This window comes from Microcaecilia unicolor, chromosome 8 (genome assembly GCF_901765095.1).
Source record: "Microcaecilia unicolor chromosome 8, aMicUni1.1, whole genome shotgun sequence".
NCBI classification, from domain to species: Eukaryota; Metazoa; Chordata; class Amphibia; order Gymnophiona; family Siphonopidae; genus Microcaecilia; species Microcaecilia unicolor.
In genome coordinates this window covers 170408243-170430998 of record NC_044038.1, presented here as the reverse complement: position 1 = coordinate 170430998, position 22756 = coordinate 170408243, and the positions used below count along the sequence as shown (strand labels likewise).

The window sequence follows — 22756 nt, the reverse complement described above, 5'->3', positions numbered from 1 at the left end:
CAGCACCTGCACTTTTGAAAATGAAAAGCATATGCATTGCTTTATTCTCCAGACCTAAAGGTTCCTCTTTCTAGTACAGCTAAAAACAGGTGTTTTCTGAACCCTGTGCATATGTCTCAGCCACTGTAAGAAGGGTAATTCCACACAGGCCTCTTTACTTGGATAAATGGTTTGGGAAATTGACCACTTTGTAACTGCACCAAATACTGTTTTATGCAGCAGGCACAGTATTTGAAAAGTCATTAGTTAACTAGCTGATTTTCTGGAGTAGTTTTCACAGATTCTGCGAGGTACTTACATTGTTTCTGTGAAGGTAACTAAGTCCTCGAATGATCTGAAAAAGGTATTTTTTAAGTCTTTTACTATCCAGCCCATTAGGTTGAAGCTCTAGCTCACGTAAGACTGTGTGATCAATAAATTCAAACACCAAAAACAATCTTTTCTTCCAAGTAAATACTTCAATCAGATTAACCAAGTTTTCATGTCGAAATTGCTGTATAGAAATAAAAATGATACATACTACTGAATTGTTACTTTGATATTAAGAATGGCAGTTGCTAAGCAGTGGTAAAATATCAAATTTTACTGCAGATTAATTTACTAGGTGAGTCACTAACCTGCAGTAAACCTACTACTATAGGTTAGTTCCTCTTGTGGTAAATGAATAATACAACAATCAACCTTACAAGTTGCCTCTGAGAACCATCTTTAAAAAGTCAGAAGTTTTCTAATACTTGCTTCTACCCTCTAATTCCCTGCTAAAGACCTGCACCCCAGTCAGACTAACCCCCACACCCTACTCCCCAACATACGGGGCCTATCATTAGTGTCTAGAGGGGTAGGGGATGGCACAGGAGTGATCCCCAGTTGCTCTAGCACCTAGGCTGTTGGGGTCAAAATGGCATCTGTCTCATGGTACTACTGCTAGGAGGTTAAGCAGCTACATAAGGAGTTGACTGCTGCCAATTTGACCCGGCAGCCTAGGGATTAGGAATGGCTATGGATTGCTCCTGAGCCATCTCCCCTACTAGATACCAGGGACAAGCCCAATAGGTCCAGCGATGCAAAGGATGAGGGGATTAGGTCTGATCAGAAAGGAGTCTTTTTCAGCAAACAGACCAAGGTTGGTATGGGTATTTCTAAACCTCAGGCCTCAGAAAGATGGTCCTAGGAGCATCTGGCTGTGTGCTAGCAGCTGATGCTTCCAAGGAGGATAAAAGCCAGTGTTATTTTTCCACAAATAATGCAGCTTGTGAAGTTAAATGCAAGCTATATTATTCAATTTGCGTAACAATGAGGTGCTTTGCATCTCAATATTACTTAGCTTGTACTAAAGTAAAATAACACTCAATTCTGCCATTTAACTTGCATTATGTGGCAAAAATCATGCATTATTCCCTTAACATGTTAGTAACTACCTACCTAACTGAACTTTTCTTGCATAAGGCAGGATGTCCAGTAGAACACCACCAGATTTTTATTCTTATTGTCAGCCCTCTTTGTTTCTCACCTAGTCCACCCCTCCCTCATCCTTTGACTGTCACTGAAATACTTTGATGTTTCACTTATATATGCTGTTACTTATCAAAATTTGCTTATTTCTGATCTGACGAAGAAGGGCTACATTCGAAAGCTAATCATAAAATGTTTTAAGTTAGTCCAATAAAAAAGTATCATCTTAATTTATTTTCTCTGTTTTATTTTATTCTATTTCTATTGATTACTTTTGCATCAAATTCTCCCAAGGCTCCATACTGGGAGAGTTTTCTTTAAAATTCAAAAGTATATCTGGCCAGAAAAGGAAATTTTGCCATTAGCACAATGTAGGAAAAAGCTCTAACATCTGCAATAGTTAAAAATAACCTTTTACTATTTGCTTAGTCCAGACCAGATATACCTATAGAAAAAAAAATACTTAGTACATCTGGCCTAAGTGGAAGCTTGTTTATTTTCCCACATTCTTTATTCTAGTTTTAGTAATCTATACTACTTTTCATTTCCAAATAGGTTTCCCAAATCTTAAAAGCACAACTGAAAATGGAAGATGTATCACAAAAACTTTGAAAACAACCTCTGGCAGAGGAATAAGCCAAGGTGACCAAGCTCAAAATTGCCAGGCAGATAGAAGCAGTAAGGATTTTTCTATACAGGAAAATGGCCACAAATAAGACATATAGAATTAGTTGTGGTAAACAATACTACTACTTGATCAATAGAAAAAATGAATGGAAAACAATGCTTACATCGCCACTGGAATCCTCAACATGGTACTGCTAGCTTTGTGGCAAATTAATAATAACAATTATTATTTATTTATTTATTTTATTTATTCATGACATGTGTACACCACATTAGCCCCAAACAGATTCAAGTTCAAGTTGGCTTACAAACAAACAATACGGGAATAAAACATAGCAATGTACAGAATATAACACAAATTACAATCTACTATAATAAAACGCACCCTCAACGTTCTGAAGACAACGTTCTGAAGCCATCTGACGTCACTCCCAGGCTGAAGGGTTCGTGGATTCATGGTGGTGAAGCCATCCCACTCACAATGTCTCTCTGCCCTGCCCTCGCGTCAAACGTTATAACGTCGAGGGCGGATCTATAACAGTGAAGGGATCGCTCCAACCAACCGACCACGCCCCCACCCACACAGATGTCACTCTCTTCCTCCAACGCTGCCACTTCAACGCCCCTCCCGTCCCTCCCACCGACTTCAACACTCATCCCTCCCTCCAATTTCAACACCCCCCCTCCCTTCGCGTTACTGCCCCCCCGGACCCTCCCCCCGGCACGAACCTCAGGACAACACGCTTTCCTGCGGAAAACATCCCCCAAAGCCTCTGGCCGCTACCCGCCCCAGGTTGCTCGCTCGCTCACCCACCGATGCCACCACTACGCCCACAACTTCGCCGCTCCACCCGCCCCCCCTTCCTAGCAACGGACCACGCCCCCTCCAATGAACGAACACTGCCTCTCATATCGCTTCTCTTCGGGTCTTCTTCCCTCCCTGTGTCCCGCCCTTCCGGAAATTACGTCACAAGAGGGCGGGACACAAGGATGGAAGACGACCCGAAAGGAAGCGAACTGCTGGGCTGGCAAGGCATACTGCGTGCAGCACTAGACCGGAGCTTCTGTGGGACAAGAAAGAGGTTGGTGGGCCAGGGATGGAAATGGTGACCGCCGATCTCAGGGGCAGGGGCAACTGGAGAGCTCAGGGGGAGGGGCATGGATGGCCTGGCCTGCCCTACAGCGTGCAGCACTTTATAACGGGGGTAAGGCGCGGGGGGGGGGGGGCCGGTGACCGGCGATCTCGGGGGCAAGGGCGACCACAGAACTCAGGGGGAGGGCCATGGATGGGAACAGAAAAGGAATGATGGTAGACATGGGGTTCATGGGGACAGATGCTGCATGGCAGGGCAATGTAGGAGAAAAGGCAGAGAAGACAGGGAGCACTCTGGAACTGGGAGGGAGAGAGGACCCTCCAACTGTGATGGACGAAGGGATCCAGAAACAGGGACGGAGGGAGGATCATCAAACACAGAGGGAAGGAGCTGGAACCTGGAGGGAGGGAGTGGGGGACCAGGAACTGGGAAGTAGGGAGGGACCAAACCAGGAACTGGGAGGTAGGGATGGCCATGGAAGAGTGGGGGGGGGGGGCGGAAGTGGGGAGTAACAACCCTGGAACTGGATGGACCACACTGGAACTGGGAGGGAGTGAGGAGAGGGGAGGGGGGACCCTCCCCCCCACAGACTCTCATTATCACACACACACTCTCTCTCTCACACACACCCAGTCTCACTCTCTCTCACACACACACCCAGTCTCACTCTCTCTCGGTCACACACACACACTCGCATATTCACTCTCTCTCTCTCATACACTCACTCTCACACACACTCTTTCAGACCTACACACTCTGAGGAAACACCTTCCTAGCGCCCGTTTCATTCGTTTCAGAAATGGGCCTTTTTCACTAGTATTTATAATATCCTTAACAATTCACAAATAGTATGTCATATCCAATGCTGGCTGGTTCCTTTTGTCTATATTTAAGCCCTACTTTAGGGCTTGGAGATCATAAAGATAGCACCTAATAATGTAAAAGGCGTCCAACCATGCTGCTGTCCAGAGGCAGCAGAACACCTTTTTCTGGTTGGAGCAACCAAACAAACCGTTCTCCAGCCCCACTCCCTATATTAGATAAAACATTAGTGGGGCCATGGCCCCTATGGCCCATCCTATTTCACTGCCTATGCTGCTGTCTGTAGTTGGGCTGTTAATTTCAGCCTAAATTATTGCTTGCTGGTCAGCTGTTTTTGACGAAGATCGCAAGTGGCCAGATGTTGAGATCTGATTATCTGCCATAATATGTGTCAGCGAGTCAAGACCTAATTTTGGATTCCTTAATTTCTATTCTTTTTGTTCTCTTTTCGCTGCCTACTTGTTTGTTTACTTTTTGTTTAAATATTGTATTTGTATTCCACTGGTCTGGCGATCGCCATTCCAGTCGAATGTAAGCCACTTTGAGCCCGCATCCTGTGGGAAAAGGTGGGGTAAAAATGCACTAAATAATAATAATAACATAGTAACATAATAAGGACATGGGAATAATTATTAGTAAATTAAGGCCAAAGCCATTACTGAATGCAATAAGTATACTGACATTTTTGCAAATTTAAAAATCATTTTACATAACAGATTTTAAACATATGATATAAAAAAGACAAAAGTTTGCTTAAAATATTAGTAATGTTGTACTTTTCCAGCAATTGTACCCATCCATTCAGGGCATAATATGTGATAAATTAAATCACTAATGTATTGGGTGGTTTTCCACTGGAGCCTTGCAAAAAAAACTCTCTTTTATGAAATGGATTGCTCTCTTCCACAAGAATGACTCCAAGCATCAGAACATGCAAAATACTGCTGCTAAGGGCAAATGAATTCAATAAGGACACAATGAAACCCTTGTAAATGGGAAAAAAAAGACCTCAAATTTTCCACTCTTATCTTTCAAAATGATATGGTTCTTTGTAGACATGACAGATGCTTTAGGAGTACAAAACACCAAGGAGAATCCTGTGTGGCACTAATAGTGGATACTTATTTTTGAATAATATCTGTGAAAGTAATTAAAACAAATGAAACAAACCTTTAGAAAATTTATTTCTCTCATGGCAATTTTGTTGATAGATTTTTCTGGCCTCTCAAAAAATTTCTTAATGGCTACAATGTTTCCAGTTTCCTTGTGTTTACACTTCATTACTACGCCATAACTTCCCTCTCCCACCATCCCAAGGTTCTCATACATGTCCATCTTCAAGCCCGATTTCTAGTTCTACACAAAAATAAAAAGAGAAAATGATGAAGCATTAAAAGGTGAATTGGGACATGTCTACAAACCATTTAATTTACAAATAAACTAACATGTTTATTCCCAACATGCTATAAGAAGGTATGCTTAGTTAGTGCTGAATTTAAACACTGACTGTGGCATTTAAATTTATACCTAGATATTCAACACCTATATTTAGGTACAGCCCAGCGCTGTTTATAAGCTGCTGACCAGCAGTTACCCGAGTACTAGAGATATTCAGACCAGTACCCGAATAAAGTTAGTACAATCTTTTTGCTGTCCTGACTATCTGGATAGTTGGATAGTTACCCAGTTAGCAGACTGAATATCGCTGCTAACCAGGTAACTGGAAAGTCTGCCCTGGCTCACCCCATGTCCACCCCTGGCACTACCCAGATAGAGCCGAGGCAGTCTGTCCAGATTCTCTGCTGCATTATTTGGATCAAGCTGCTGAAGATCCAGGGGTGGGCCTAGTAAGTGGCACTTATCGTCGACCCAATTTTTTTCTGAACATATATAGAGAAAGTCATTTTGCAGTATTCTTTACATCTGTAGTTACCTTAAAACCAAACCAGTATTCTCACTGGCCTCAATTTACCCAAATTCTATGGCACTAAAAAAAAAAAAATATTCACTGCAAATATTCACCCAAAAATAGATACAACAGTTCCTTACTATAAGGAAACTCACATATGTCCACAGTACTGAGATACATGGGATTTGGGGGTAGATTTTACAAGGCAATAGAGGCTCTATATGCAAGTCCAAGGGCAGAGGTGTTGGTGAATGGCATCCGAGCCCAATCATTTGAAATAGCAAGGGGCACGAGACAAGGGTGTCCTTTATCTCCAGCATTATTTATCTTGACCTTAGAACCCTTATTGAGAACACTCAAATGAGCAACAGACATATCAGGCATACGAGTGGGAGGGGGCACAGTCAAAGCTCTTGCCTTTGCGGATGATCTCATGATTATCACGACACAACCCTGCAGCTCTCTAGTTCACCTCATTCAATTGATACAGAAGTTTGGGCAATTATCCAGGTTCACCCTAAATATGAGCAAATCCTTAGCTATGGACATTTACCCAGATAGAGCCCTGAAGGGGGCGGGAGACCTTCCTATAACCCAGGCGGGCGATAAGATCAAATACCTAGGGACCCAAATACCACAGGACTTAACCACCCTCTACTCAGAGAATGTTGCTCCCCTGCTGGAGACCACCTGCACTAAATTATGGATATGGGAAGCCTACCCCTTGAGCTTAATAGGCTGCATAGCATTGTATAATATGATGATCATACCGAAATGGCTGTATATCTTCCAGACCCTACCACTCTACCTCAGACATGAAGATGAAAAGACGCTTCATAAGTATCTGCAGCGGTTTCTCTTGAAAGGGCGAAAAGCGCACATACCACTTGCAATCCTGCAGATACCCCGAGAATATGGAGGACTAGGCCTTTTGAGCATTAGGCTTCTTACAGTGGCCAGTGGAATGAGACATATTTCGGACTGATATAGAACCACATCAGATTTCACAGCTACACAGATGGAGACAGACTTGATGCAAAAAACACATTTCAGTTGTCTACTACACATTGGAGGTGGCAAAATGCCCAAAGTGATGCAAAGATCACATATACTCCCGACGGCCAAAGCGGTGTGGCAGTGGACATGCCGACATCATCGCTTCTCCGGGATGGATACCCCCTTCATAGCGATTTGCGACAACCCTAAATTTCCACCGGGCACAATATACCCAACCTTTCACAGGTGGAAGAGAGGAGGCCTGATATATATCCTTCAGGCTGTGACAGAAGAGGGACAAGTAAAGACACTTGCAGAATTAAAAACCCAATTTTCACTGAAACCGACAGATTACATACACTATTTGCAGCTAAGGCACTACATTCGCAGCCTGCCATGGGATTGCTTCACAGAAGATGTACAGGAGGAACTTTCCTCGGCTTACTCTCTACAATCACAGAATAAAGTTACATTATCAATGCACCATAGGCATTTGAGGGATACAGTCGCAGATCCAGATTTTCAAGACCTGGCGCAAAAGTGGAGCACAGAATTGGACAGTCAAGTGACTCCCTAGTTGCTACATGAGTACATTGTGTCAATCCAAAAGTCGTCCAAGATGGCCATCTACAATGAAATGGAATATAAATTCACTCTGAGATCTTATATCTCACCCCGCAGGGCGTTCCACATGGGGATATCACCAGATGGCGCTTGTCCCAAATGTAAAGCAGAAGGAGCACGACTGGGCCACATGTTCTGGGGGTGTCCTGCCATTCAGAAATTTTGGAAGCTCATAATACAAAACACATCAGCAATGTGGGGCGCGACCTGGAAGGGGGGCCCGCTCATGTTGTTTGGACAATTAACCCTGATGAGACCTATACCGGCTAGATTTACGGGATTCACCTGCAGAGCAGTGATGATAGCAAAAAAAACTAACTCTCTTGGAGTGGATTACAAATAAAGCGCCTACTGTACAGCAATGGCGAAGCTCCATGATGGAATATATGAGATTCGAGAAAAGAGTGGCGGACAATAAGCAGGACTCGAGATATAAGGAGAAGGACTTTTATCGTATATGGACTCCGTTTTGGCAAACTATACCCCCAGGGGTATAGTTTAATATGTGACTGGCGGACATGACAGACTAGACTGACACTACATGAACAAAAAGAAGGGGGGGAAGGGGTGAAAGTGGGAAGGGAGGGGAGGGAAAAAAAGGGGGGGAATAGAGATAAGAGGGGAAGAAATAAGGTAGATAGGAGTAGGAGGGGGAGAGACGGGGGACTGGGGTAGCTGACGTTCGAGCTAGTACTAGCAACAGAGGGCTCGAGATGACAAGTAAAGTTAGGAATTGATGCATTGTATTAGACAGTGGAGATTGTAGAAGTGTTGCCTGTAGCATAGACAGAGAGTATTGATGTTCGTAAATAAGGCCCGTGGAATGTAAAACAAAAAGGCAATATGTCAACATAATATGTGAGACACTGTTTGCTTATTTGAGCTTGTGATTAATAATAAAATTATAAAATAAGGAATAAAATAATAAAATTATAAAATAAGGAAACTCACTTCACAGAATTTCATTTTAAGAGAAATTCTGCTTTGGGACTGGGATTTGATATACAGAATGTGCAGATTTGTTGTAATGGAAATTTGACCATATTCACTTCTTGCAATTGCTGAGCTTCCCACAGGTCACTTCTTGGTCTGTGCACAGGCAAAAGCTTGGCACAATTCACATCCATTCTAGACAGTGCCCTAAAAGGACATGAAAGCACTCAGATTATTTTGCAGGCATATAAAGCTGCAGTTTCAGGAGAGTAAAGCCTGGGACAAGAATGTCTCCTACGATCCACAGCCTCTCCTCACATTCTGCCTCATCCTGTTGGAAATAAGTCAGCAGAGATGTCTGCAAAGCATTTACTATCTGAAGATCAGAGCACAAGTGCCAAAAGAAATAGAAAAGCATTAGCTTAAATATAAAATTAGAAATTGTAACGCACTTTGAGTCTGGTGAAAAATCAATCTATGTATCCAATCTATGATAATAAAGATGTTATCAAGAAGCAACACCTTTAGTGCTTCCAGATGGTCTCCTCACAGAAGTGAAATCATGAAAAACAAGGAAAATCTGCTGAATGTACGGATCTAAGATCAGAATTGTCATAATCCAGAAGATGGCACAAAGTTTGTAAGAAAATTCAGTGCAATCATGGAAAGAGTCTGAAAGTGAAATGTTTACTGTCAGTGAAAAGTAATTTGAGAGACTTGATGGCAGAGTTTACACAAAATCAAGATACAGTAACTAAAGAAAGCGCCAGTGTTGATGTAGACTCATGTTTCCCAAACCTTCTCCTACAGGATATCCTGAGCTGCTGAAGATCATCATTGAAAGAAGGTTACAAATCAGAGCATGTTAGAGATCAGGAGCACAAGGTAACAGAATGTCCTCAGAAGACAAGCCAAGGGGTTCCTTTCTATAAGAGCAATAAAACAGTGCTTCTTTTAATAGCCACATAAACAGAGGTGTAAGAAGTCTAGCATGTACAGAAACAGGAGGCAAGTATGAAACACATTTATTCATCTGTATGGAAGCCCTAACGGCTCAAAACAGCTCAGTACTGTGAACTGTTCAACACTCAGCAACTAAACTGATACTTCAGAAAACTTGATTGGATCATGTAACTCCTTTGTTGAGGACACTGCACTGGCAACCAGTACAAGCTCACATTGTTTTTAAGGTATTATGTCTGGTGTTTAAGTTTTTAGATGGTACATGCCCGGAAGGTGGTCACCAGTTGGTCAATTTGTTATATTTTAAAACAACTTCTAGGAAATGTAATTATTTATTGCTAGCATTTCTCTTGACCAAAAGGTGTGAGATTTAAAACTGTATTCTCTCAATCTTTTTTCTTTTCAGCCGTACGACTCTGGAATCATCTTCCTTCGGTTTTACAATCTGAGAAAAGCTATTACCTATTCCATAAAGCTCTGAAAACTTATCTTTATACTAGAATAGCCAAGACTTGATGCTCATATATTTGTTGATGACTATATCAGTTATTTCTTTTTAATACCATCATATGCTGTAACTCGCCTCAAATCTCATAAGAGAGAAATGGCGAGAGATAAGTCTTTTATAATATAACAAAGCTCAACACAGTCCAGCACAGTGACATGAAACACACGTCCAACAGAGCAAGTTTTCAATGAACTGAAGACGCAAGCCTTTTCTGGAAATGAATGCCTTTATTGTTAAATCTGCACCAAGATGTAAAGCTACCACAAATTACCTGATACTTCTTTTTAAAGGTAATGCTGCAAATGCATTGAAGTCCCTATTGGTGTAGCATTCATAAAATCCAAAGGTTATGAAAGGCTATGCACAATCAAATGTACCTGTCATATAGAGCTCAAACAAGAAGGCCTGGGTAACAATGAGCATTTTTCAGAAGTGCGTCACATCACTGTTTGTCCTACAGTGCAACAGGAATAATCTTACCAACAAAGCATTGCTCCTCAAAGACAATGCACCAGGTTTTTCAGTCCACCTAGAGAATCTCTCCAACAATGTGAGAGTTGAGTACTTCCTCGAGAACACAAGAGCTCTGAACCAACCTATGAATCAAGACTTATTGCTGCCTTTCAGGAACTTATAAAATAATCTTTTGGGGTGGATAGGTCAACAATCTGGTGAAACTTCAACATCATGACCATCATTGACAACATCGTTGACTCCCAGGACAAATTAAAACTATCAACTTTGAATGGAGTGAAGAAGGTATGGCCACAGGGCTCATGTGCTCTTCAATGTTCATCAGAAATGGATACCATTCCACTAATTCAACAAAACATAATAATGTTAGATTTTAAGACACTGCAGAATCAGATGTTTTACTGTTACATGAAGATCTGTCCAAGAATTTGATACAAACAGAATAAGAGTGAACTGCAGAGGAAGCATATATAAAATTTGCTATGAGGTCAATTGCCATGGGGTGGCTGCAACTGTCTAACATAGTAACAAGGTAGATGACGGCAGATAAAGACCTGTACGGTCCATCCAGTCTGCGCAACAAGATAAACTCATTGTATGCAATACTGCATACCTGTCCTTGCCATTTTCAGGGCACAGACCATAGAACTCTGCCCAGAACTGGCTTTGCTTTCCAATTACCAGTGTTGCTACCCAATCTATGTTAAGTTTCTGTGGATCCATTCCTTCTAAACAGGATTCTTTTGTATTTATCCCACACATTTTTTAATTCCGTTACCATTTTCATCTCCACCACCTCCTCCTGCAGGAGAGTATTCCAAGTATTTACCACCCTCTCTGTGAAAAAAACACTTACTAACATTATTCTTGAGTCTGCCCCCCCTTCAACCTCAATTCATGTCCTCTAGTTCTACTGCCTTCCCATCTCCAGAAAAGATTTGTTTGTGGATTAATACCTTTCAAATATTTGAACATCTGTATCATATCACCCCTGTTTCTCCTTTCCATCAAGGTATATATGTTCTGGTCAGTAAGTCTCTCCTCATACGTCTTGCAATGCAAATCCCATACCATTTTTGCAGCTTTTATTTGCACCATTTCAAGTCTTTTTACATCCTTAGCAAGATACAGCTTCCAAAACTGAACACAATATGAATGAAGCCAAAAAAAACCCAACATAAAAACATCATATTAAATCTACTTAAATAACTTTTCATCTAAATATTATTTGTCCCTAAACTTCAATCATTCATATTTAAAAATGCACTCGTTTAAAAACTATGGGGCCTTTTTACTAAGCTGTGCCAGCAAATGGGCTTAGCATGTCATAACGCAGATCTTTCCCATGCACTAAGCTCATTTCTAGCGCAGCCATAAAATAGGATTTTTCTATTTGTTGAACTTCTGTCCATGCGCTATTAGCGTGTAGTCATTTAAAAAAATTAACACGAGCACTTATCACCTCCTGTCTAGGAGGCGCTAAGGGCTCCATATTATGGATACACTAAACAGTTAGCATGCTGACATTTCTGGCGCACTAACTGAATAGAGCTTCCATGCCCATTCTCTGCTCCTGACATGCCCCGTCCAAAAATTAAAAACAATATTGAGCACTTAGCGCACGTAGATGGAAAAATTAACACGGCTTAGTAAAAGGACCCCTACTTTAGCATATGTTAATAGTTAGAAACTCATACAATATGGACATGCTCTCTCTTCTAATTTGAACACACAAATTAGCATTTTACTCTTGCCACAAGGTCTATACATTCAAACAAATTTTCTATATATATGCAAACCCTCTTCCACACACCTCACATACAGTTCAAAACAAGTATAACTGATACATAATTTTAGTTACATGTTTACTTCAAACTTATCATCACACACTGATACTCTGTTCATTTGTAAAATTATAAGGAGCAAGTTATGGAAATCTTAATGGCCAAAAGAAGATTTAGGTGCAACGTAACAGAAACATCTGCAAACAGGTCAGTGAGCAAGGCTTCACTGAGATACTAACCTTTGACTAGTAGCACACAAGGTGCAAATTAGAGCGCAATATATCACATATACCAGAGGGCCTTTGCTCAGCCCCACAATCCCAGAGTAAAACATTCAGAACACCACTCACAGGTTATTCCCAAATTAAACACTAACTCAAACTCTTTTGCAGCCACTGGCCAACAGGGCCTAGAGGGATGAATTCCTAAGATGGCTCAAATATTAAGCTACGTGGTCACCTAAATGGCACCTTCTAGAGGCCAACAAAAGAAGGCTGCGGTCAAGGCAAAATCCTGACAAACACAAAGAATTATCAATACATACTTTTACCCACAGGGAGAATGGGCAATTTTCAAATAGCCAGTTACATAAGTACATAAGCACTGCCACGCTGGGAAAAGACCAAAGGTCCATCAAGCCCAGCTGTCCGTCTCTGACAGCAGTCAATCCAGGCCCCAAGAACCTGGCAAAATCCCAAAATTTAATAACGATCAATGGACTTTTCCTTCAGGAGTCTGTCCAGACCCCCTTTAAACTCAGCAAGGCCAGCTGCCGTCACTACCTTCTCCGGCAATGAGTTCCAGAGTCTAACCACGCGCTGAGTAAAGAAAAACTTTTCTCAAATTTTACCCAGTAAAAATGTTTTTAGAAATTGCCCTCATGAGGGGTAATTTTATAAGGTACCTTCCACATGTAAAACATGTTTCACATGTAAGAAAGGGCCCTTATAAAACTGTGCATCCATATATGCATGTATGAAAATAGGCACACAGTGTGTCTTTCATGCATTCTGTATGTAAAGGCTTCCCAGGTATACAATTCAGGTGATTTCAGTGCATGTGCATATTTTATAAATAAATATATGCACAAATTTACACCTTTTATAGGTCAAGCATAAATTTGTGCATTGGCATTTGTGCCCTATTTTAAATGGTCCTGAGAACCTATTTTGTAAAGACGCATAGACAACCAATTGTCTCTGTAAAACAGGCACCTTTTTGAACTTCTCACCCAGACATCCTCTTATAAAATGAAACCCATTATATATGTGTGCATGTATATGTTTATGTTGACCGCAGATAAGAACCTGTATTGTCCATCCAGTCTGCCCATCTATTATGGTGCTTATTTTCAAAGTACATAGACTTACAAAGTTACATATGTTTCTATGTAACTTTGTAAGTCTATGTGCTTTGAAAATGTTTGTATGTGTATACATATATATAGTAACAGTAAATGATGGCAGATAAAGATCTGTATGGTCCATCCAGTCTGCCCAACAAGATAAACTCATTTTATATGGTATGTGATACTTTATATGTATACCCGAGTTTGATTTGTCCTTGTCTTTCTCAGGGCACAGACCATAGAAGTCTGCCCGGTACTGTTCTTGTACTAAGCTCTGCAGCTAACATCAAAGCCCCTTAAAATTTACACTCCAGCCCATCCCTATCTATTCAGTCACGATCAGGGCGTAGACCGTAGAAGTCTGCCCAGTTCCAGTTTTGTTTCCAATTACCGGCATCGCCACCCAAACTCCACTAAGATGCCACGGAACCATTCCTTCTAAATAGGATTCCTTTGTGTTTAACCCACGCATATTTGAATTCCATTACCATTTTCATCTCTACCACCTCCCGTGGGAGTGCATTCCACATATCCACCACTCTCTCCGTGAAAAAATACTTCCTGACATTAGTCCTGAGTCTGTCCCCCTTCAACCTCAATTCATGTCCTCTAGTTCTACCGCCTTCCGGTCTCCAGAAAAGGTTTGTTTGCGGATTAATACCTTTCAAATATTTGAACGTCTGTCTCATATCACCCCTATTTCTCCTTTCCTCCAAGGTAAACATGTTCAGGTCAGCAAGTCTCTCTCGTACGGTTTGCAACGCAAATCCCATACCATTTTTGCAGCTTTTCTTTGCACCACTTCAAGACTTTTTACATCTTTAGCAAGATACGGCCTCCAAAACTGAACACAATACTCCAAGTGGGGCCTCACCAACGACTTGTAGAAGGGCATCAATACCTCCTTTATTCTGCTGGTTATGCCCTTCTCTACACAGCCTAGCATCCTTCTGGCCACGGCGTCGCCTTGTTTCTCACCTTCAGATCCTCCGACACCAACACCCAAGGTCTCTCTCCTGAGTCGAGCATATTAATCTCTCCCCTCCTACTTTCTGCACCCCAAGTGCAATATATAAATATATATAGAGAGAGAGATAGCTACATTTTAAATATTAAACGCTGGTATATGGCTAGATATACAAAAACAACATTTTAATATTTTAAAGTATGTTCATGTCCACATGTGTTTTTACTAGATTATTCTGAGCAGAATGGTGTTAGGTGATAATGACTGCTCAGTTTAATTATAAAAGTGCCAGAAAGGGGGCCTGAAGGCTAATGGGTGTCCCTTGGGTACCTAACCTTACCCCAGCCCTGCTGCCCGGACACACATCTTGCAGCCGTGGCATCATGTAATTATCAATAAAGGCCCTAGTTCCTGGATAAAAAGCCTTTCCCGAAGGGGGAGGGGGTAGAAAGACAATGATTTGAACCGCTGATAACGAAAAGGAGGGGAAACAAAGGTTAAAAGAGAAGAACGCAGGTTACATTTTGGGAGTCTCCTGCGCTGAACAGGAGACCTCCGGGACCCTGGCGCTCGGCAGCTTTCCCCGAAGGTCCCGGCCCTCAAACGTAACCGTCCTTCACCCTGCATGCTGCGGCATGCCAGCGCCGCAGGCGGGCAACGGCGAAGTATCCTCCCAGCCGCAGCCACTCGTCTGTCCGGACCGAGCGCGGCAGGGCGGATCCCGGCCCCTGTCCTCCGCACACCCGCCTAGCGTTCGTCACCATGGCAACCCCGTGTTTACCGTCTTACGCGCTCCGACGGAGCTGGGTGGGAGGGAACGTCTGACACACGTAAGCGACGCTGCGGGCCTGAAGGACTGGAGCCATGATTTCATCCGTCAGCGCCCAGTCTTACGCGTTTCTATTACCTTGCACAAATGGAGTTTATTGTAGTGATTCTTAACTCCTTATGGTGGTTAAAGTCGACTTGAAATGAAGTGTGGCATTATTGTAATTAGTCTCTTGTGAAACGAATACATGCGTTGGTAGTTTGTGTAAGAAATGAGTACAGAGGTGTGGTAGTCGTGTTAGTCCACTTTTAAAGGTAATCAATAGAAATAAAACATTTAAAAGAAAATAAGATGATACCTTTTTTATTGGACATAATACATTTCTTGATTACCTTTCGAAGGTTGCCCTTCTTCGTCAGATCGGAAATAAGCTAATATTGGTAGATGACAGTACATATAAGTGAAGTTCTAAATCTGTAAAAGTTTGAAATTTAGAGTACATATAAGTGAAACATCAAAGCATTTCAGTGACAGTCTAAGAGGATGAGGGTGGATAGGTGAGAGACAGGGAAGAGTCCGGTGGATGAAGGACAGGGAGATATGAGGGTGACAAAGCAGTACAATTTTATGGTTTACTAGTAAAAGAGGACCATTTCCAACAGAAAGGAAAGGGGCGCTAGCAAGGTTCCAGGGCCCCCTCCCTCTCTCCCTCTGTCCTCAGAGCTCCAGGCGCCCCTCCCCCTCAACCTGCCTCACCCCCTCCTCCCCACCCCCCTCACCTTCCTCCCCCTTCCCCTCCCCCTCCCTCCCTGTCGTTTCAGGACCAGAACCCCCCCTCTCTGCCCCTCCCCCTTGTAAGAGCCGGTTGTTGTTTAAAAGTTTTTACCTCCTGCACGCACGGACACCGCTTCAGCAGGGTTGCCAGGTGGAAAATTGTTTTCCCACCCAATCCAGCCTAAAAACAGCCCAAAACCCGCCCAAACTCAAACCCCGCCCCTGACACCCCCACCCCCGCGTCATCACCCCCGCCGTCATCAACCCCGCCCCTGCCGTCACCGGCCCTGCCCCCCCGTCACCGGCCCCGCCTCCCCCGTCATCGGCCTCGCCCAGAACGTCACTAACCCCGCCCCCGCAGCCGAAAAAACCGCCTGAAAACCGCGGAAAAGAAAAAAAAGAAGCCCAAAAAACCGCGACCCGCCGCGGGCAAAAATTACCCGCGGCGGGTCGCGGAAAACCGCCCAATTGGGCGGTAAAACCGCCCACCTGGCAACACTGCGCTTCAGACAGCCTTTGCTTTCGCTTCTGTTTCAGCTGTTCCTGTGGTCCCACCCTCATTTCCTGTTTGCGGAAGGGCGGGATCACAGGAACAGCTGAAACAGAAGTGAAAGCAAAGGCAGTGTGAAGCGGCATCCATGCGTGCAGGGCTTCACTGTGGCCGGCAGACCGCAGATCAGGAGGTAAAACGTTTTTGGGCGGAGGAAATCGGAAGGGGGGGGGCATCGAACTCGGACAGGAGTGGGGCTGTCGGATTGGAGCGTCCGGTGGCTGCTGCTGGGTTCTCTTCCCTCTCACTTCCCATTGGTCCGCCCTGTAACATCATCCCCAGGGCAGACCAATGGGAACTGTGTTACGAACCCAGGTGTTACAAACCCAGGCATCCAGACGGATGTGCAGAGCTGCAAATTATTATAAAGGATGGGCTAGAAAACCCAGATCTTTGTTGTCCTGTCTGGTGGGTGTCAAAATATTTAATCATTCTGACTTCAAAGGCCTTACATTCCTTTATTGTTTTAAAGTTCCATTTCAGGATTCTTACCATGAAATCACTGGTACAGCGTTCTGGTTTTGTAAAGTGCTGCCCCACAGAGGTGACATCCTGATTGGTACTAGCATTTTTCATATGGTGTCTATGTAAATTAAATGTCTTCTTTAGCATCTGACTTGTTTTTCCAATGTAGCAACCTTCGTAAGACCTTTGAAGTCAGAATGATTAAATATTTTGACACCCACCAGACAGGACTTAACAAAGATCTGGATTTTCTAGCCCATTATAAACCATAAAATTTTACTGCTTTGTCACCCTCCTATCTTCATGCATATCTCCCTGTCCCTCATCCACCCAACTCTTTCTGTCTCTCACCTATCCACCTTCATTCTGTTAGACTATCACTGAAATGCTTTGATGTTTCACTTATATATGCTTCTTCAACCATGGCAGGTCCTAGATATCTCCATAAACTCTCCCTCTTACTCTTCAAGGTTTATACAACATTTATATATATTTTTCACCTTTTAGCCTCAGTGGTGCCCATTACCAAAACTTTTCCATGGCAATGAAAATAGCACCCACCTCCTCATCAGCTTTTACTCTTAATATTTGTTTTCATTTAAATTTTATTGAAACACTTATCTTTTCAATAGTCAGACTGGGGGTTTAGCTTGTCCGACGTGCATGTTTCGCCTACATACTAGGCTGTGTCAAGGACTTCCCCTAAAAGTTAAAAAGAAAACCGTCTCAGTTCATTTTGCATAAGTCGCGTTATCCTCCTCATACAAAATGACAAATACTATAGTTTTCAACTCATAAACCTTATAATTACCCTCAGCCGTCTTCAGCGCCAGCCTTGCTATTTACTCTTGGGATTCACCCTTGCAAAGATGGCGGCGGCGGCCTAATAATTTCTTTTAAATACTCTCAATTATGACGTCTCTTTCCCTCCCCTTGGTTCTCATTGGATGGCAGGACATCTCATTTACATAAGTGATGCCCATTCTAGTTAAGCATTCAAACCATTTGGTATCACTGTTTTAAAAGTGTATATGTACCATTGTTCCCTATAATTTAACAACCTATTTAGTGAACCGCCCTCACTGTCCTGATGTATATGTTCCAACACCCTCCATTTTATGTCCTCTATGTTATGGCTTTTTTCTATCCAATGCTCTACTAATGGGGCCTGAATATTCTTAGTGGTAATCCTTGATTTATGTTCAGTTAGACGTGTCCTAATTGGTCTTTTACTCTCCCTATATATATCAATTCACACGGACATTGTATTGCATAGATAGCATTCTTGGTCTCACAATTTGTGACTTCCCTGGCTTTCAAGACTTTTTCAGTGCCTGGTACTATCCATTGAGATCCCGTAATGGCAAATCTGCACCACTGACATCTACCACATTTCTGATGTTCCCCCTTATTATCTTTATTTCTAGGTACTGTAAATTTATTCCCTGCTAATATTTCTCCTATCGTTTTTCCTTTAGTATATGATATCATTGGAAATTCTTATCTTAAGACACGATTTGCCCAGCGCCCGCTTCTACTAAATGATTGTAAGAAAGAAGAATTTGAGGGCCTCGCATTTGTTCTTCCATATACTGAGGTTAGTCAGAAGATTGTACAGATTATGAAGACTCATGTAGTCCAATTATACCCATGTCTCCAAGAATTCCCAGTGCTTGAATTTGGCTAGGAAGGTAATTAGTACTGTTTCAGTGCTATGGAGGGGGCGAAATTCTGATTGTGATTCATGTAATATTGTGAATTTGTTTATATAATCAGTAAGTTGTTTGGTTACCATGCTTTTCATCAGTTTGACCACCAGTGGGATTGATGCTACTGGGCGGTAGTTAGTGATTTTGTTAGATTTCTTCTTGGGATCTTTTGGTATTGGGGTGAGTAGGATGTTGCCATTTTCCTTAGGGAAGAGACCTTGCTGAAGCATGTAGTTTAAGTGAGATGTAAGGTCTGCTATGAAGCGGTGGGGGGCGGATTTTATTAGGTAGCTGGGGCAGGTATCCAATTTACAGTGAGAGTTGGAGAACCTATTAATCGCCTGGGTGACTGTTTCCACGGTGAGGAGAGCGAAGTTTGACCAGGTTCAGTCCGTTCGGTATTCACCAGGGGTTGGGTCCAAGTCAGTGATGAAATTTTCGATATCGGTGTTGTCCTGAGGTAGCATGTTACGTAGGTTTGCAATTTTTTCATTAAAGTATTTAGCAAGGTTGTCTGCAGATGGGATGTCTGTATTGGTCGTGGTGACCAAGGGGATGTCTAGTAGTTTGTTCACGAGTTGGTATAATTTCTTCGTGTCTTTGTAATCTGGCCCTATTTTAGTTTTATAGTATGACCTTTTGGTCTGTCTTATTGCATATTTGTATTTTCTTTGTATTTGTTTCCATGCATTGAGTGTATGCTCGTCTTTTATTTTTTTTCCAAGCTTGTTCAAGTTTCCTGGATTGTGTTTTTATTTTTTTCAGTTCTTCGTTGAACCACGGAATCGAGTTATGCCTACGTGAGGTTCTTGTTTGTAAGGGTGCTGTTTCGTCCAGTATGCTTCTGCATCTTTTATCCCATTCTGAGAGGTAGTATATAGAGTCCGTTTGTGCTGTCCATTCGTTTTTGTATATCTGTTGCCAGAATGTTTCCGAGTCTATTTGGCCTCTTGTGCTGTAGGTTGTGTGTTCTTGTATACGGTGTGAACCCTTTTTCCGCCATTTTAGGGATAGGTTTAGTTTGTAGTGGTCGGTCCATGGTGTTTCTGTCCATTTAATTTCTGTTATTATTAGGTTCTGCTCTGTGGACAGATTGTGTGAGATGAGGTCGAGTGTGTGCCCTTTGACATGGGTTGCTTGCATGTGTGGCCATTTAAGATCCCTTGAGTGGAGGAATTTCTTGCATTCTCGTGCGTTGGTAGAGTTTGGGTCTTCTATGTGGAGGTTAATGTCTCCTAATACTAGTATATTGGAGTTGGTTACACAAATGTTTGAAATGAAGTCCATGAAGTTGGTCTGGCCTTCATTCCAATTACCTGGAGGTCTGTAAAACAAGACACAATTCACATGATTGCGTAGGGTTTTGTTGTGGATTCTGATTGAGGCAATTTCAAGTTGAGGTGTTATGGACTCGGCAGTGTTTTCGGTGGTAAAGCGGGACTGATAGATTAGTGCTATGCCTCTGCCTCTCTTTTCTTTTCTGGTCAAGTGTGTGATTTTGTATCCTGGAGGCAGTGGTGTGCTGGTAAATGTTTAACAACAGGCTCTCTCCCGGTCCACCTCTGCGCCCCCCCCCCAAATTGCAGAGCTGGCTATAGCCAGGGAAAGAGCCTGGGGGGGCGTCAATGCATTACTCTCTCCAGGGAAAAAAAAAATTAAATGATCCCAGGTTCCAATCGAATTCATGTTTAATGTGGGATAAAATGCCATAAATAAGTAAATAAATATAAACTTTTAACATTGAGAACCTAATTCTCATAAGATGATGTCTGTTTTAGAAGCCCTTTACCTGGAAAAAAAAATCTCTGCAGTATACCCAAAATGACATAAACCAAATTAGCATACAGACCAGGAATTAGGAGAACAGACAGGCTTGCCAACTCTGAAAAACAATGTGTTATCAAAATCTCAGAACCTAACAAACAGATCCCTATTCAGACACTTGGCCTTGCAGTCATACATGCAGAACAGAGATAGCCCCTATTCAAATTCTTCAAAAATTAACCTGAAATCCTAACCAGAAAAACAGAAAGAAACACGTTGCTATACACTGCAAAATATGATAGCAGATGTAAATTCTCAAAGTGGACATATTCCAAACACTAAAATGAAAATAATTTTTTCTACCTTTGTTGTCTGGTGACTTTGTTTTTCTTATCATGCTGGCCCAGTATCTGATTCTGCTGTTCTCTATCTGTTCCCTTGACTCCGTTTGCAGGGCTTCCTTTCCATTTATTTCTTTTCTTTCTTCTTAATTTCTGGTCCTCCGCAGACTTGACTGTCCAGTGGATCCAGCTTCTTCCTATTTTCTCCATCCATGTGCAGTTTTTCTCCTCTCTTCCTTTTCCCTCATCTCATCTCCTTCCTCTCTCTTCCCTCCATGTCCAACATTTCTTCTATCTCCCTTCCCTCTCCTCCATCCATGTCCAGCATTTCTCCTTTCTGCCCTCCATTCATGTTCATCTCACTTCCCTCCCCTCCATCGATGTCCAGCATTTCTTCTCTCTCCCTTCCCCTCCATCCATGTGCATCTCCTTCCTGTCTTCCATCCATGTCCAGAATTTCTCCAGCTCTCTCCTCCATCCATGTCCTGAAACTCTCCTCTCTCCCCTGCCCTCCCCTCCATCCACCCATGTCCAGCAACCCTCCTCTTTCCCCTGCCCTCCCCTCCATCCACCCATGTCCAGCAACTCTCCTCTCCCCTCCCTTCCATCCACCTATGTCCAGCAACTTTCCTCTCCCCTGCCCTCCCCTCCATCCACCCATGTCCAGCAACTGTCCTCTCCCCTGCCCTCCATTCATCCATCCATATCCAGCAATTCTCTTCTCTCCCCTGCCCCCCTCTATCCATCCATACCCAGCAATTCTCTTCTCTCCCCTGCCCCCCCTCCAGCCATCCATACCCAGCCCCTCCAGCCATCCATACCCAGCAATTCTCTTCTCTCCCCTGCCCCCCTCCAGCCATCCATACCCAGCGATTCTCTTCTCTCCCCTGCCCCCTCCAGCCATCCATACCCAGCGATTCTCTTCTCTCCCATGCCCCCCCAGCCATTCATACCCAGCGATTCTCCTCTCTCCCCTGCCCCTCCATCCATCCATATCCAGCAGCTGTCCTCTCTCCCCTGCCCTCCCCCCCTCCATGTCCAGCAATTTCTCCTCTCTCCCTGGGCCCAGCCTTCCCATCCACATCCGTCGATGGCTTCGATGCTCCTCTCTCCCCTGCCCTCCCACTCCAATGTCCACCTGCCCACCCTCTTCTCCCCCCAGCATCCCTCTTTTTGCTCCTGCCATTCTGGGGGGTTTAAATCATTGATTTACCTCTGTCGCAGCAGACGCAGTGAAAGCTCGTCTCTAGCCTTCCCTTCGTTTCCTGTCAGTGTCCCACCCTTGCGGAAAGAAGAAATTACATCAAAAGGAAGCAGGACACTGATGGGAACGAAGGGAAGACTAGAGACGAGCTTTCACTGCGGCTGCTGCGACGAAGGTAAATCAACAATTTAAACCCCCCCAGAGCGGCGGGAGGTGAGGTAAGCATGGCTTGTGGCGCCCTCCTGCCATGCTTACCTCACCGCCGGGTTGCACCACCCCTAGGAGCCGGCTCACCTGCCAGAACAACTGGCTCGCAAGAGCTTTAAAAATTTAACAACCGGCTCTTGCGATCCGGTGTGAGCCAGCTCCAGCACAGCACTGCCTGGAGGGCACAGGCCTAGGATTATAGGGTCCTTTTGGTCATGGATCCAAGTTTCAGTGAGGAAGAGTAGGTTGAGCTTTTCTGACATGATCCAGTCTGTTAGTATTGCTGTTTTATTTACAGCGGATCTGGCGTTGACGTAGCCCACTTGGATTGTTTGGAATGGGTCTTCTGTATTTGGTGTTAGTGGACTTTTGTTAGTTGTCCTTTCTTTGTTGAGGTGAGTTTGTTTGGGCCCTTCTTTCCCTTCTGTTGTGGTTGTTCACATGTAAGTGTTCTTCCTTTGTTTAGGTTGTT

General features: G+C 43.2%; 1 protein-coding gene across 5 annotated transcripts in view; it reads right to left on the bottom strand.

The window, feature by feature from the left end:
• CDKL3 (cyclin dependent kinase like 3) overlaps positions 1-15363 on the bottom strand; it is a 72842-nt gene extending 57479 nt beyond the window's left edge. For 3 of the 5 annotated variants that reach the window (XM_030212211.1, XM_030212208.1, XM_030212210.1), the window contains exons 1-3: positions 15023-15222; positions 5166-5351; positions 299-493 (exon numbers count right to left, since the gene is read on the bottom strand). In XM_030212211.1, coding sequence (XP_030068071.1) covers positions 299-493; positions 5166-5330 — 360 coding nt within the window. In that variant the 5' untranslated portion in view covers positions 5331-5351; positions 15023-15222. Of the gene's footprint in view, positions 1-298; positions 494-5165; positions 5352-15022; positions 15223-15282 lie in introns of those variants that run through there. The other 2 variants (XM_030212209.1, XM_030212212.1) reach the window with 2 other exon arrangements.
• Between the last annotated feature and the right edge of the window lie 7393 nt (positions 15364-22756).